A 13,419-nucleotide genomic window follows, 5' to 3' on the forward strand; every position below is an offset into this window, starting at 1 on the left:
GAAGGCAGGACAAATGGTTAAGTAAGTAGTTAAGGGCATCTAGTAGTAAGAGCCATGGTGGTGCAGTGGTTAGAGTGCAGTGCTGCAGGCTACTACTGCTGGCTGCCTGCAATTTGGCAGTTCGAGTCTCTCCAGGCTCAAGGTTGACTCAGCCTTCCATCCTTCTGTGATGGGTAAAATGAGGACCCAAATTGTTGGGGGCAATAGGCTGACTCTGTAAACCACTTGGGGTTGTAAAGCACTGTGAAGCGGTATATGAGTCTAAGTGCTCTTGCTAAGTGCTATCTAGTAGGATAAACAGAACAACTTTATTTGCCGTATCCTGCTAGCTAATCATTGTTATCCTATGCATACATTGCTCAAAGCAGTCAAGCATATCGTATCAGTGACTAAAAGCATCTATCATATTAGCATCTAAAAAAGTAGTCTTAATGTTGGGTACCAAAATTGGGTAATTGCAGTTTTGTATTGTGCCACAAAAACTAGAACTGATTGCTATTACTGTTAAATTCGTCAAACTGAGAATAACAGATGAAACTAGCATATTCTACACTTGCAGCTCTTTATGTAAAGTAGAAAAGTAGAATATGAATTATTCATGTTTTTCAGTAACACCCTCAGAACAGGACAGACTGTTCAAATAGGCAACATTTCATGATCCACTGAAGAATGGATCATGCTTCTTTTTTCCCGAAGGACTTCCGGTCTGTTATTAGTTCTAATTGAGTTTATGGTTGGAAAAAGCCTCCATTTTAGCTGACTGTTAAGCGGGCTAGTGGAGTTCTGTGTTGAATCCACAATGCAAGCGATCCTTGACTTACGATCAAACTGAACCCCAGAATTTCCTTTAGCAAGCAAGTACAGTTGATAAATATGTTTTGTCCCATTTTATGACCTTGCTTGCCACAGTGGTTAAGTGAAACACTGCAGTTGTTTAAGTGAATCTGGCTTCCCGATTGACTTTGCTTGTCGCAAAAGATGTCCTCGGAATGCTGCAACCATCATAAAGAGCTGCCAGTTGCCATCTGTTAAAATTTTGATCACATGGCCACAGGGATGCTACAGGTAGTCCTTGACTTACGACCACAATTGAATCCAAAATTTCTGTTGTTCAGTGAGACATTTGTTAAGTGAGTTTTGCCCCATTTTATGACCTTTCTTGCCTCAGTTGTTAAGTGAATTGCTGCAGTTGATTAATTTAGTAATCAGGGTTCCCAATGGACTTTGCTTGTCAGAAGGTCGCAAAAGGGGATCACATGATCCCAAGACACAGCAACCGTCATAGATACGAACCAGTTGTCAAGCATTCTGAATTTTGATCACATGGCCATGGGGATTCTGGAAATGTCATAACTGAGAAAAACAGTCATAAGTCACTTTTTTTTCTGTGCTGTTGTAATTTTGAACGGTTACTAAAATGAACTGTTATAAATTGAGGATTACCTGTACTTGTATCTGTTTAACTTGCATTTTGCACACTACAAACTGCAAAATAAATTCAGTAACTAGTTGTAGCATAGTTATCTCTGAAATATCCAAAGGTTTTTGCAGAGCATCTCAAGGCAGTAAACACAAATCCTGCTGACTTATTTTACAGTTTTGTGCAGATTCGTTTGCATTTATGGAATATGCTACTTGGGGAATTTTTTTCTCCTCCAATTGTTTCCACACGCAGACAAGATTCTGAAAAGAGTGGGGTTTAACCGTTACGTTACTCTATGGCAGGGTGTCAAACTAAAGGCCTGGAGCCCGGATCTGCCCTTCGCAGTGCTTAGATCTGGCCTGCGGTGCTGCCCTGGAAACAGCAAAGGACCGGTGTGTGGTGCCTCTGCCAGAGAAAATGGAGCTCAGGGAAGCCACACAAGGCCCGGCATTTTTTTTATTGTTGAGTTATGTTTTAGGGAACTTGTTTTCCTTTTTCTTAGTTTTCTAGAAATTTTCCAGAGATTTATTTTCTATTCCTCTTTTTAGAGAGGCCCGTAATGGGTAGAAGAAAGAGAATACAGATAATATTGTGATGATTTTTATTTCCAAGATGCAATAGTTCATCATACATTATATCAGAGGTGGATTCTGAGTGCAGGAGAGTTATGCATGGGATCTATATACTCATTATCTCCTGCAGTCATTAAATGATGAGCAAGATACAGAGTCTCTATAATATATTTTTCCCATATCACTATTCTTTCCTCATTTACAGAGAAAGTCAAAAATCTCAGACTCGTGTCTGAAATCAAGATTGCCACGTGCAGTAAAATACATTAAATGTATGCGTTAAAGAATCTCTCTTCCTAGGTTTTTTTTTTTTTTTTGTAGATAATAAGAAACAACATAAAAATATCTTTGGTAAAAGGATCTCTTTTAAACCGTTTTTCTTCTTTCCCTCTAAATGTTCCTAATTGTCTTAATTAAATGGGATAATATTCATTTTTATAAACATCTTTTATGGTAATTCAATTACAACTGAACAAATGAATATTTGATGATTTGCTTGTAGTGCAATAATGACATCAATTTGCAAATACTTTAAACTGAATTCTGGTGGTTTAAGTCTGAATGAGTTTATTTCATCATTCATACTTGCCATTGATTTTACAGTAGCTTCTTATTATATCACAGTGTGTCGTCCCCGTCCCCCTCCCTCTACATTTAGATGGAATTACCTTTATTGGTATTGCTATTCTCAATTGGTTCCAGTCACATTAGCAAAAAATATTCTCCCTGTATAAGTTCATGAACATTTCTCCATCTTCTAGCTTCTTATTGAATTGAAACCAGAATAATTGCTTTTTACTTCTTCCTATCTTTATTTATTTTGTCCTTTACTTTGTCCTGCATTCTCTGTTACAGCTGACATTCATCTTGTCTTCTTCCACACAACTGTGGTATGCTGTCAGGTGCTTGTTAATCCTGTACACATATACAAACAGAGGTTTGGGTTCAGTTCCAATAAACAGATCAGTGGGGAAACAAGCAGGAAATCCACAAATCGTGGTCATGTAACATCACAGTTAACTACTTATGGTGCTTCATTGACAACGGCCACTGTCACGTGATTTTTTTCACTTTATGACTGTGTTGCTTAGTGACAGAGTGGCTGGATCCAATTGTGGTCAGTAAATGAGGGCTACTTATACATTAGACTTTTATATTTAGTAATATGTACAGTACAGTGTGTGCCTCCGTCTCTGTGGGTTATATCCACTGCAGGAAGAAGGAAAATCTTCTCATCAAAAGCTATGTATGGCAATAGTCTATGGTGGTCCAGGGTGGTTTGATAGGTAGATGTTTCTCAATATGCCAGTCTAAAGCCGAAAGATCCAACTTTGGAAATGTCCGAAGTTGCCCAGCCAGCTTTGATTCCTAAGAGGGAACTAAAATGCAGAGTCTCCTGTCTTCTAGTCCAACATCTTTAGCTATTTACACCAAACTGATTTCTCTGTGTATACATGTATACATGTACCATGTTTCCCCCCAAAATAAGACACGGTCTTATTTTCTTTTGATCCCTGAAATAAGCACTTGGACTTATTTTCAGGGAGGTCTTATTATTTTTGAGGTGTAGGAAGCGGCGAGCGTGGTCATCTCATGGCTGCTGCTGGGTTGCAATATTTTTGGGGAGGGCTTATTTTAGCGCATGCGCTCAAAAGCCCGATTGGGTTTATTATCCGGTGAGGTCTTATTTTCAGGGAAACAGGGTACACATATACATACATGTTAAATGCCTTATGCCTGCACTTAATAAAAATCCTTTATGGAGTCCCAAAGTTCTCTTATACAACAGGGTGGAGTGTTGGGGGTCCAGCTCCTCTCTCCTCCGAATCTTCACCACCTATCCATCTCCTACCACATCCTATCTTCTCGAGGGGTTGTGTGTGTCTGTCTGTGAGTGTGTGTGTGTGTGTATGTATGTAGTATACCTCCAAGTTACCTTGTTTCCTTGAAAATGTCCCCCGGCATAAGCACTTGGCGTTATTTTCAGGCAGTTCTTATTATTTTTGAGGCGAGCGTGGTCACCTCATGGCTGCTGCTGTGTTGCAATATTTTCGGGGAGAGCTTATTTTTGGGGAAGGGCTTATTTTAGTGCATGCGCTCAAAAGCCCGATTGGGCTTGTTATCCGGGGAGGTCTTATTTTTAGGGAAACAGGGTAGTGTGGGGCAGTGACATCATGTTTTGATTTTATGACGATTAAAAGGGCAGAATGCTTAAAGTGTAATCATATCTATAATGCCATTTCCTGGCTGCGAAAGGGTTCATCCCATTCTTCCTCACTGTGGAAAATATGCCTATTTCCCTTTTCTCCAAATGGTAAAATATTAATTAAAAAAAACAAAATATTAAAGTACTCATTTAACATTTAAATATTAAAATGCCAATGTTCGATATTGAAGGAGATAGATTAACAGAACTGCTTCTTCCAAAAACAGAAAATGGAAAAGAAATGCTTCAAACAACCATAAGATGGCGCTGATTTGTTAATTTTTAAAAAAATACTATTTTTTTGGCCAGAATCTAAAGGAAGTATCTGGAGAGAGATCAAATAATTATTACATACTTTTTTAAAAAGTATTTGTACACAGCCAGAAGTTAGAATAAAGAGTGCAGCTGAAATTGCAAATTCATAAGTTGTACAGAAAATAAAAAACAGGAAAATAAAAGCAAAATCAAATTCTTAGTATAAATTCCTACCTTCCCCTGTTAACTATTTCAAAAGAACAACAACAACCCCTCACCAAAATCTTCTTGAAGCAAGATACTTTTTAAAAAAATAAAATAAAACCCCAAAATTAGACCTCCTCCAACTTTTCAGTGTATTCTAACTTTTTATCAGAGGCTAAGCTCCATTCCTTGTCTAGTTCCATTCCAAAAACATCTGAGTTTGGCTCTTCATTATGAACCACCATGCATTTTCTATCTTCAGCCAGGGAGGTAGGCCTGAGGTTGTGCATGTGTTTGTGTGTGTGTGTGTGTGAGAGAGAGAGAGAGACACCCTATATATGCAGCCAAGTATCCCTTTCTAATAGATATGTGGGTTACCAGCCTGGTATAAGGGGTTTTCAGTAGGCAATATTCACTTCAACATATCAACCTTAGAAGAAGAAATTTAAACTTTCATTGTTCAGGTCTCCCAATGAAACATGCTGGTATTGTTGTGGATGTTTTCTTTCATTCCACCAGGGTTATATTCATGGGAGGAGGGATATTGGGTTCTTTTGCTAAAATTAATTTCTAAAATTGCAATTGTGTTTATGTCAGCAGAAATGTCTGCTACTAATTTCAGAGTTGTTAATATGTCACAATTTTACACTGTGGATTACACTGCCCGCAAAGGTAGGTTTTGTAACCCTTAAGTAATAAGAGAAGGATAGATTAAAAATGGAATGGGTTGAATTAAGTAATCAAATGAATTTTAGAGAGAATGGCTGGTGTGTACACCATTTATCTGTTTCCAAACAAACTGAGTCCAGGAAAAGCGCTTTTGATCCCATTCGTTTGAGTTAGGCTAAACCTCAGTCTGCGAAGGTGTATGTTGGGGCAGGGGAGAAATCCAGCAGGTTCTGACAGGTTCTGGAGATACGGTAGCGGAAATTTTGAGTAGTTCAGAGAACCGGCAAATACAACCTCTGGCTGGCCCCAGAGTGGGGTAGGAATGGAGATTTGCAGTATCCTTCCCCTGGAGTGGGGTGGGAATGGAGATTTGCAGTATCCTTCCCCTGGAGTGGGGTGGGAATGGGGTTTTTGCAGTATTCTTCCCCTGCCACGCCCACAGAATTGGTAGTAAAAAAGAAGATTTTCCCACTGTGTTGGGGGCATTGATAGCAGATAAGTTTTGAAGATGAGGTACACGCTTCCCCTTTGTATGTGTAGAAGGTTCCTTCTGGAATAAAGATTGGTTTCATTTTGGGGAAAGAAGAATAAACACAAGGGTAATGAATCTTTCTCTCAGGAAATGATGAAAGATCCAGGCCTGCTGGGAACATTTTCCATGTCTCGGGCTTTTTGGTGATTAAAACAACAAAGCGGCCAGGTCACTGCAATTTCAAACTTTAACACGACAAACTCTGTAGTGGGAGCATAGAGGCCAACTTAATCTTACCGTGGTGTGGTGAAACATTTTATTGTAGCATAGGGTGTGATCAACAGTTTACAGCAGGAGTGCCCAACTTGACAACTTGAAGACTCATGGACTTCAAATTCCATAGTTCCCCAGCCAATAATGGTTTACCTATAACACTAAATCGTGAATTGTGGTTTACAAACTGGTGGCTAAGTCAAAACCAAGCAAGCCATTGTATGTCTTAGCATAGTGATTAGGTCCAGGTTATGCATACAAGTAGGCTCTTCTGAAGCCATCAAGAGTTCATGCTTTCTGCAGCATTAATTTTATGCAAGCACTTACTTTTTTGTTAGGTCCCCGAGACTTATTTTTAAAGGATGAATTTTACCTCACACCATAGTTCATCTAGATCAGGGGTGTCAAACTCACATTGTCACAGTGGTGTCACATGGTGTATCGAGACTTTTTTCCCCTTTGCTAAACCGGGCATGGGTGTGGCCAGCATGTGACGCATCCGGCCCATAGGCCGGGAGTTTGACAGCCCTGGTGTAGATCATACCTCTGAAGGCTAAGGGAGTCGTTTCTACTGGATATGTTTTGGTTAGCTCTTTTCATGAATGTTTCTCACTGTTCCGGAACGAATGCTTGTTAGGTGCAAAAAAATCAGGTCCCTACAGGAAAATTCAATTAAATTGATTTATTACTGAAAAGCCAATGCACAGGATTCAGCTATTAGTGCCTGTTAGAAATTAGATAAGGGTTAATGGAATTCAAGAGAAGTTGGTCTTCGTCCACTTGTGGCTACATAGAGATTTTAGACTGATTTCTCTTTTAACTCCGCCCCTAGGTTCTGCCACTTCTACAATATTACTACCACAGTTTATTTCTTGTGTCTGCCCCAAGTTTATTAATAGGTCTTTGGGGGTGATTTGAATTAATTTATTTATGGAGGACAACCTCTCTTTTTACTGAGGAGCAATTTTACTTATCAGTTCTGAGAAGCTCTGCCAAGGCAGATGGTGTCACTTTTATTTTATTTTATTTTATTTTTAAATAAAGAGACCTGTATAATTATACAGAAAATTAAAAAGAAAGTGGTGAAGCGGTGTATTGACTTTTAAGGACAAATGAAGACTACATTGTGTTAGATTTCACAGTCTCCATCCATTTGTCCAGTACATTGCCTGGATATCTTTTTAAACGTGAATAATTTTGTGTTATATGTTTATATGCAGCTCCTCATAAAGTGAAGATTGAACTGGAAAGGTCAAAACACTGATGAATAAGTTTTATCATTTTCTTACATTCTTGGTATTTTTCTGCCGTCCATAAATCTGCTTGAGATGCAAATGCATACAGCATGAGGAAATAGGGGGAAAAACAGAGAATCAGCTTGCAATTTTCTTTCTGCCTAGAAGTTGTAATATCTGTGTGATTATAAGGGCAGCTAGAAATACTTCAGGCTGAATTTTCTGTTTGTTTATTTTTTTAAATGGACAAGGAGAGATTATGTGCAAGGCATAAGAAAATACATTAACTGCAAAATTGCACATATAAACTATAGCTGTTTTTAAAAAAATAGCATCCGTGAGGTCTCGCAATGTGTTTCCATTAATTTGCGTGACGACACTTAATTTAGAATTTGCAGGATGGATACCAAAGAAGGAGAGTGCCAAAAGAGATGCTTGGACTTTTAATACATCTTTTAAAAGTTTTATTAAGAAATTTATTAAGAAAAGGATATAAACCCAATCAGTTGGGTGAGCCCTAACCATGGGGAAGGTTTGCGTTTTGGAACTTGACTAAAAGGGAGCTGGGAAAACCTGTCAAATCTTGTAGTCCTTTTCCTTATTCATCCACCCTTTGGAATTCTCACTTCTGGGATAATTAGCAAGGGAAAATCAGTATTTGTATTTGTAGTCACTGGAGAGGAAGGGATTAAAAGAGAGTAAATAAGTACACAATGGAAAATATACAGTAGTCCTCCACTTACAGCAGTTCATTTGGTGTCTGTTCGAAGTTACAACGGCACTAAAAAGCAACGTATAATCATTTTTCACACTTACAATCATTGCAGCATCCTCACAGTCACATGATCAAAATTCATATGCTTGGCAACTGACTCATATTTATGACGGTCACAGTGTTCCAGGGTCACTTGATCACCTTTTGCGAACTTTTGACATGCAAAGACATGGGAAGCCAGATTCACTTCACAGCCAAGCTACTAACTTAACAACTTCAGTGATTCACTTAGCAACTGTAGCAAGAAGGGTTCGTAAAATGGGACAAAATTCACTTAACAAATGTCTCAGCAACAGAAATGTGGGGCTCAGTTGCGGTCATAAGTTGAGGACTAAAGGTAAAGGTTCCTTTCACACATATGTACTAGTCGTCCCCAACTCTAGTGGGTGGTGCTCATCTCCATTTCAAAGCCGAAGAGCCAGCGCTGTGCGAAGACATCTCCGTGGTCATGGGCTGACAGAACTAAATGGCAAAGGCGTATGTAATGCTGTTACCTTCCTATAGTAACAATGGTTCCTATTTTTCTATTTGCATGTTTACATCCTTTTGAACTGCTAGGTTGGCAGAAGCTGGGACAAGTAATGGGAGCTCACTCCGTTACATGGCGCTAGGGATTCAAATCGCTAAACTGCTGACCTTTCTGATCAACAAGCTCAGTGTCTTACGCATTGAGCCATTGCATCCCTCTAAGTTGAGGACTGCTTGTACCTTAAAAAGAACATCTTGTTCTCCGCAAGCATAACCTTCTCTCCACTTAACATACAATAGGAAGCTTTTAGCATGGGACTAATTAGGACTGTGCCAATTCCCGATAGCCCAAACTGGCCCTGGGCATTAATTAACTAATCAAGGTTGCAGAGCTGAGTTAACTTGTGGTTAGCACCTTTCAAGAAGTTCATCCTGTGCAGCAAAGAAACGGTTAGTTTAAGAAAAGATAGCTTGTCCAAGAAATTTATGCCCTTGAAATTCTGCAAAGGGGGAGGGGAGGAATATAAAAAATATGAGTGAGGCAATCAGGCGCAGGACACAATCTTAACAGTATGCTGTTTTCCTGATGAATTTTCCCGTAGTTTAAAATTGCTGAGGATGCATTTAACAACTTGAGTAGACTGAAATGTTTAAACCTAACAGAAAGATTTCCTCTGTGGGTAAGAATGTCTAAAGGAGCAATATAGTCTGGGTGAAAACAAGGGTGCAAATCAGGAGTGGGTTGCTGCCGACATTACTGCCGGGTCAGTCCGCACAAAAATTTTGTGCTCGCGCTTTGCTCGCACAGACGCTAGACGTGCACTATGCTTGCATGCACATTTGCACATAAATAGGTCTGTGCATGCAGAAAATGTTTAAAAAATGAGAAAAAAATTGTGCAAGGAAAATTGTTCTGTACATGTGCAGAATTGAAAATCAAGATGGAGGCACCATAGGAGAACTGGTTCAAGGGCGTGGCCTGCCTGGGTTGCTGCCGGTTCCAGCGACTCAGGTTGCCAAACCACTATCGATTCAGCCGAACCGGTAGGAACCCACCACTGGTGCAAATTAGCTAATCATTGCCATCTCTCACATTAACTGAAGAGTTTGCAACATTTTGGCTTCCATTTTTGTTTTCAATACCTGGAACCAGCAGGCATCCTTTGAGTTGTGGAAAATACCTCATAGATTAAACTTGATACCTGCCTGCATGCAGAGGAAGGGCCTGTCTGGAGCCTGGTGGGGTTCCAAGATAATTTGAATTAACTCAAGACCTTTTCTGAGAAATGGAACAAAACTTAAGAGTCAAAGGATTTAAAACATTTTTCTTTATTTTCTTACATATTTTTTTTCTTTCCCAGAATTTCTCCCTCAAGACAGAGGCTGGGACCCAGTACCATTATATAGTTCTTTGGGAGTTTTTTCCTCTTTTTCTCAACGGCCATTATTCTTTCCCTGGCAGTGAACTGTTTTCTGTTCTTATAAGTACATATTTAGCCCTCGCTTGCTTCTGCTGGCTGTGAAAGACAGCAGAGACAAAATAAGAGTTTGTAAGTGTGTACTTCAGTCTAAACTACCTAGGGGTTAAAGGTGTCATTTCAGAAAATGCATCTTCCCTATTTTTGTGATCGCGGACCCATCAACATTAGTCGCTGATTTAGAGACGTTGTGTTACTGGCCACTGCTAGTTCTTAGGTGATAGCCAGCAGTTTGACAATTGAAAACATTGAGCCACCTTACTCGCATGTTCACAAAGTTGATGACAAATGTGTTAAAAAAGTCATATTAGCCTGGTTCCTAACAACTCTGTGGTCTTAACACTGTCTTAGAAAAAGAAGTATTGAAGGTTTCATCTTAGTAAGGCCCTTCCTTCAAAGGCAGAGAAAATATTTCTTGGCTCTCCTCTTTCTTTCTCATCTTTCGATGTTGTGGCTTAATGAAAGCAAATTGAATAAGAGAATGCTTGGGAAATGGTGGCCATTGGTGATCCTAATCTGTAGGCAAAATCCTCATTAGATAATGTAAGAGACAAACCGGTATTGTGTAGTCGGAGCCTCCTCTCCCACGTAATCAGATAATCAGTTATTTTCACTTTGGCATTTGCTACTCTTGTAATCAGTTTAATAAGTAGGTTTCTCTTGAACTGCTGATAAGTAAAGTCTGATAATTTTTTGTAGCTTACTTTTTTTAAACTAAGGCATTGGATGGAGAAAATGGAGTAAAATTTCACTTCCACATGGTCAGAATAAAACTACAGAATAAAACTGAAATTTTACTCCATTTTCTCCATCCAATGCCTTAGTTTAAAAAAAGTAAGCTACAAAAAATTATCAGACTTTACTTATTGGATTGCTCTTATCCCCAAAGATCTAAGAGACATTAAATAATCATTTAAGTCTCTTAGATCTTTGGGGATAAGAGCAATCTAATATACTGTAAATATTAAAAAACATAAAGACACTGTTAAGTAGCTGACTCTGATAGATGGGGCTATCAAAGCAACAACAAAGATAGCTCAGATGAAGAAAGACATCCTTAGTCCAGTGATGGCGAATCTTTTAGGCACTGAGTGTCCAAAGTGCGTGCCCATGCCCCAACTGCAAGGTGTAGGCACATGCACACGCCCTCCTCCGTATGTGTCTTATGATCCCACCCAAACTGCAAGGCACAGGGCATGCATGCACACCTGAGCCCCGCACATGCGCAGTAGAGACCCAACACAGAGTTGGGCAATGGCACAAGTGCCTACAGAGAGTGCTCTGCATGCTACCTCTGGCATGCGTGCCATAGGTTCGCCACCACTGCCTTAGTCCATTGTCACAGTGTCCCTACAAGGATTGTTTGGATGGAAATACTTGCCACAGGTCATCCAGTGAGCTCCTTAGTTAAGTGAAATTTTGAAGCTAGGCCTTTCCAGTCCTAGACCAGTGACTTCATGCCTCTTTTCAATGTTGCCTTTGTCCTTCTGTTAGGTTAGGAGAGTACCTGGTTCTAGTGGCCATCTTCATAAGACAGAAGATGGGGACTGGGAATGGAGCGATGATGAAATGGATGAGAAGAGTGAAGAAGGCAAGGCCGCCTTTTCCCAAGAGAAGGTAATTTTGGGGAAACCGCATGGCAGCTCAAGTAAACATTCATTATTTTGATACTGAGCTGGTAACTAATTAATTATGATGCTTGCCTTGTAGTCACGAAGAGTAAAAGAAGAAGATGCAGAGGTAAATGGTTCATTTATTTCCCTTTGTGAGTAGGCGTCTGTGTTGTATTGCATTTTTCTCTGTATTTACATGAAAATGTGAATATTAGAATGGTAATTTTCAGTAATATTTTACCATTTGAAGTTCAGCATCTTTTAAATATTTTCAAGGAGATGCAGATTTCAGCTTTTAAAAACCCATACTGCTTCTTCCGTAATAACTAGAATCTGAGGCACAATTCATGGATGCATTATGTGACAGTATTAGTTTTTAATAAGATTGCATGCATTAGTTTTTGTATGCCACTTTTAAATAACTCCATATGTGTAAGTGTATAGTCTGTTGTTCAACTTGAATATTATAAAGCCAATATTTAGCAGTTGTTTTTTTAGCTATTCAGAATATATTAATGTTCTTTGTAATTTAGTACTTTGTCCAGAGAATTTGTGCTCTTGAGTCAATTTGAAGTATAATGATAAATGAATGAAGCCTTAATGTTTCCTTCCTCTTTTGTTCTTTGTGTGCTCACTTAATCTGCAGAGGAGGGTTTGAGGGCAGACAGAATTTTGGTGACACATAAGAGTTCTATTCTCACAGATTTATTATGCAGGATTAACAGGCTTTATTTTATGGAAATACAACATCAAATCTTGTTTGAAATCCTGCTTCCTATTTTTTTTGTTCTTGTTTTTTTTTACTATTTTGCATTGTGGATGTATTAAGTGACATTTTGTGCCATCTTCTAAAGATTTAAACTCTTCTTAACAGATTTCCGTGTATTCCAGCAATATCCCTGACCAAATACAGAACCTGTCTATAAAAGGTTCTCAGGTATTGTTACTATTAACATTAGATATTATGCATAGATTTGTTGGTTAGTCTCTGAGTTCCCCAACGTATCTGGCTTTTTGGACCACCGGGGGAGGGAGAATGGTTGGTTCCAGGGAAATGGCTGGCAAGCGTGTGCGCAGCTCCATTTGTGCAAGAGGTGTGCACACATGCCTGCCGCTCACTAAAATGGAGACGTGCTGTTCGTGTAAGTGAGGATGTGTGTGCTTGTTGGCTGTTTCTGCGGCCCCATTGCAAACTTCTCATGGCCCACTAGTGGGGACCCCTGAGTTTATTTCCACTCAAATTGTGTCATCTATTCTAGTAGATACATACTTTGATTGAAGTGGCCCTGTAATTGCTTCCTTGCAATCCCAATTTATCAATGATTACAGATTCACTAGGCCACAAACTGATTTAAAGAGTGACTGGATTCTCAAATTATATGTTTCTTTACTCATGGCTAGTTCAACAACTGATCTGATTTATACAATGCTCAGACATGAATCATTGATTACTAGTTGTAATGGTTAAATCCATGCCATAAGCTAAGCTAAAAAATACATACCATATTTTTCGGAATATAAGACACCCTTTTTCCTCAAAAAAGAGGCTGAAAATGGGTGCATCTTATACATCGAATATAGCATTTTTTGCCTCGCGAAGCCGTGCATACCCTTATGAAGGCTTTCAGAGAGCTCCTGGGGGCTGGGGAGGGAAGAAATAAGCAAAATATGGGCCGTTTTTTGCCCCCACTCCACCCCCAACAGCACTCTATAAGCCTCCATAAGGGTATGCATGCAATTTTTTTGACAGAAAACGGGCCCATTTTTGCAAAAAAC

The 13,419-nt window shown here is 39.2% G+C and overlaps 1 protein-coding gene across 2 annotated transcripts in view; it reads left to right on the top strand.

Moving 5' to 3' along the window:
* Positions 1–13,419, top strand: part of STK39 (serine/threonine kinase 39) — a 127,932-nt gene that overhangs the window by 77,603 nt on the left and 36,910 nt on the right. For both annotated transcript variants that reach the window (XM_014063738.2, XM_014063740.2), the window contains exons 11-13: positions 11,525–11,647; positions 11,741–11,770; positions 12,518–12,580. In XM_014063738.2, the coding sequence (XP_013919213.1) occupies positions 11,525–11,647; positions 11,741–11,770; positions 12,518–12,580 (216 nt within the window). The remainder of the gene's footprint in view (positions 1–11,524; positions 11,648–11,740; positions 11,771–12,517; positions 12,581–13,419) is intronic.

Source organism: Thamnophis sirtalis, unplaced genomic scaffold (assembly GCF_051295495.1).
Source record: "Thamnophis sirtalis isolate CommonGarterSnake01/CBP01778 unplaced genomic scaffold, rThaSir2_p1.2 scaffold_1, whole genome shotgun sequence".
Classification (NCBI taxonomy): Eukaryota; Metazoa; Chordata; class Lepidosauria; order Squamata; family Natricidae; genus Thamnophis; species Thamnophis sirtalis.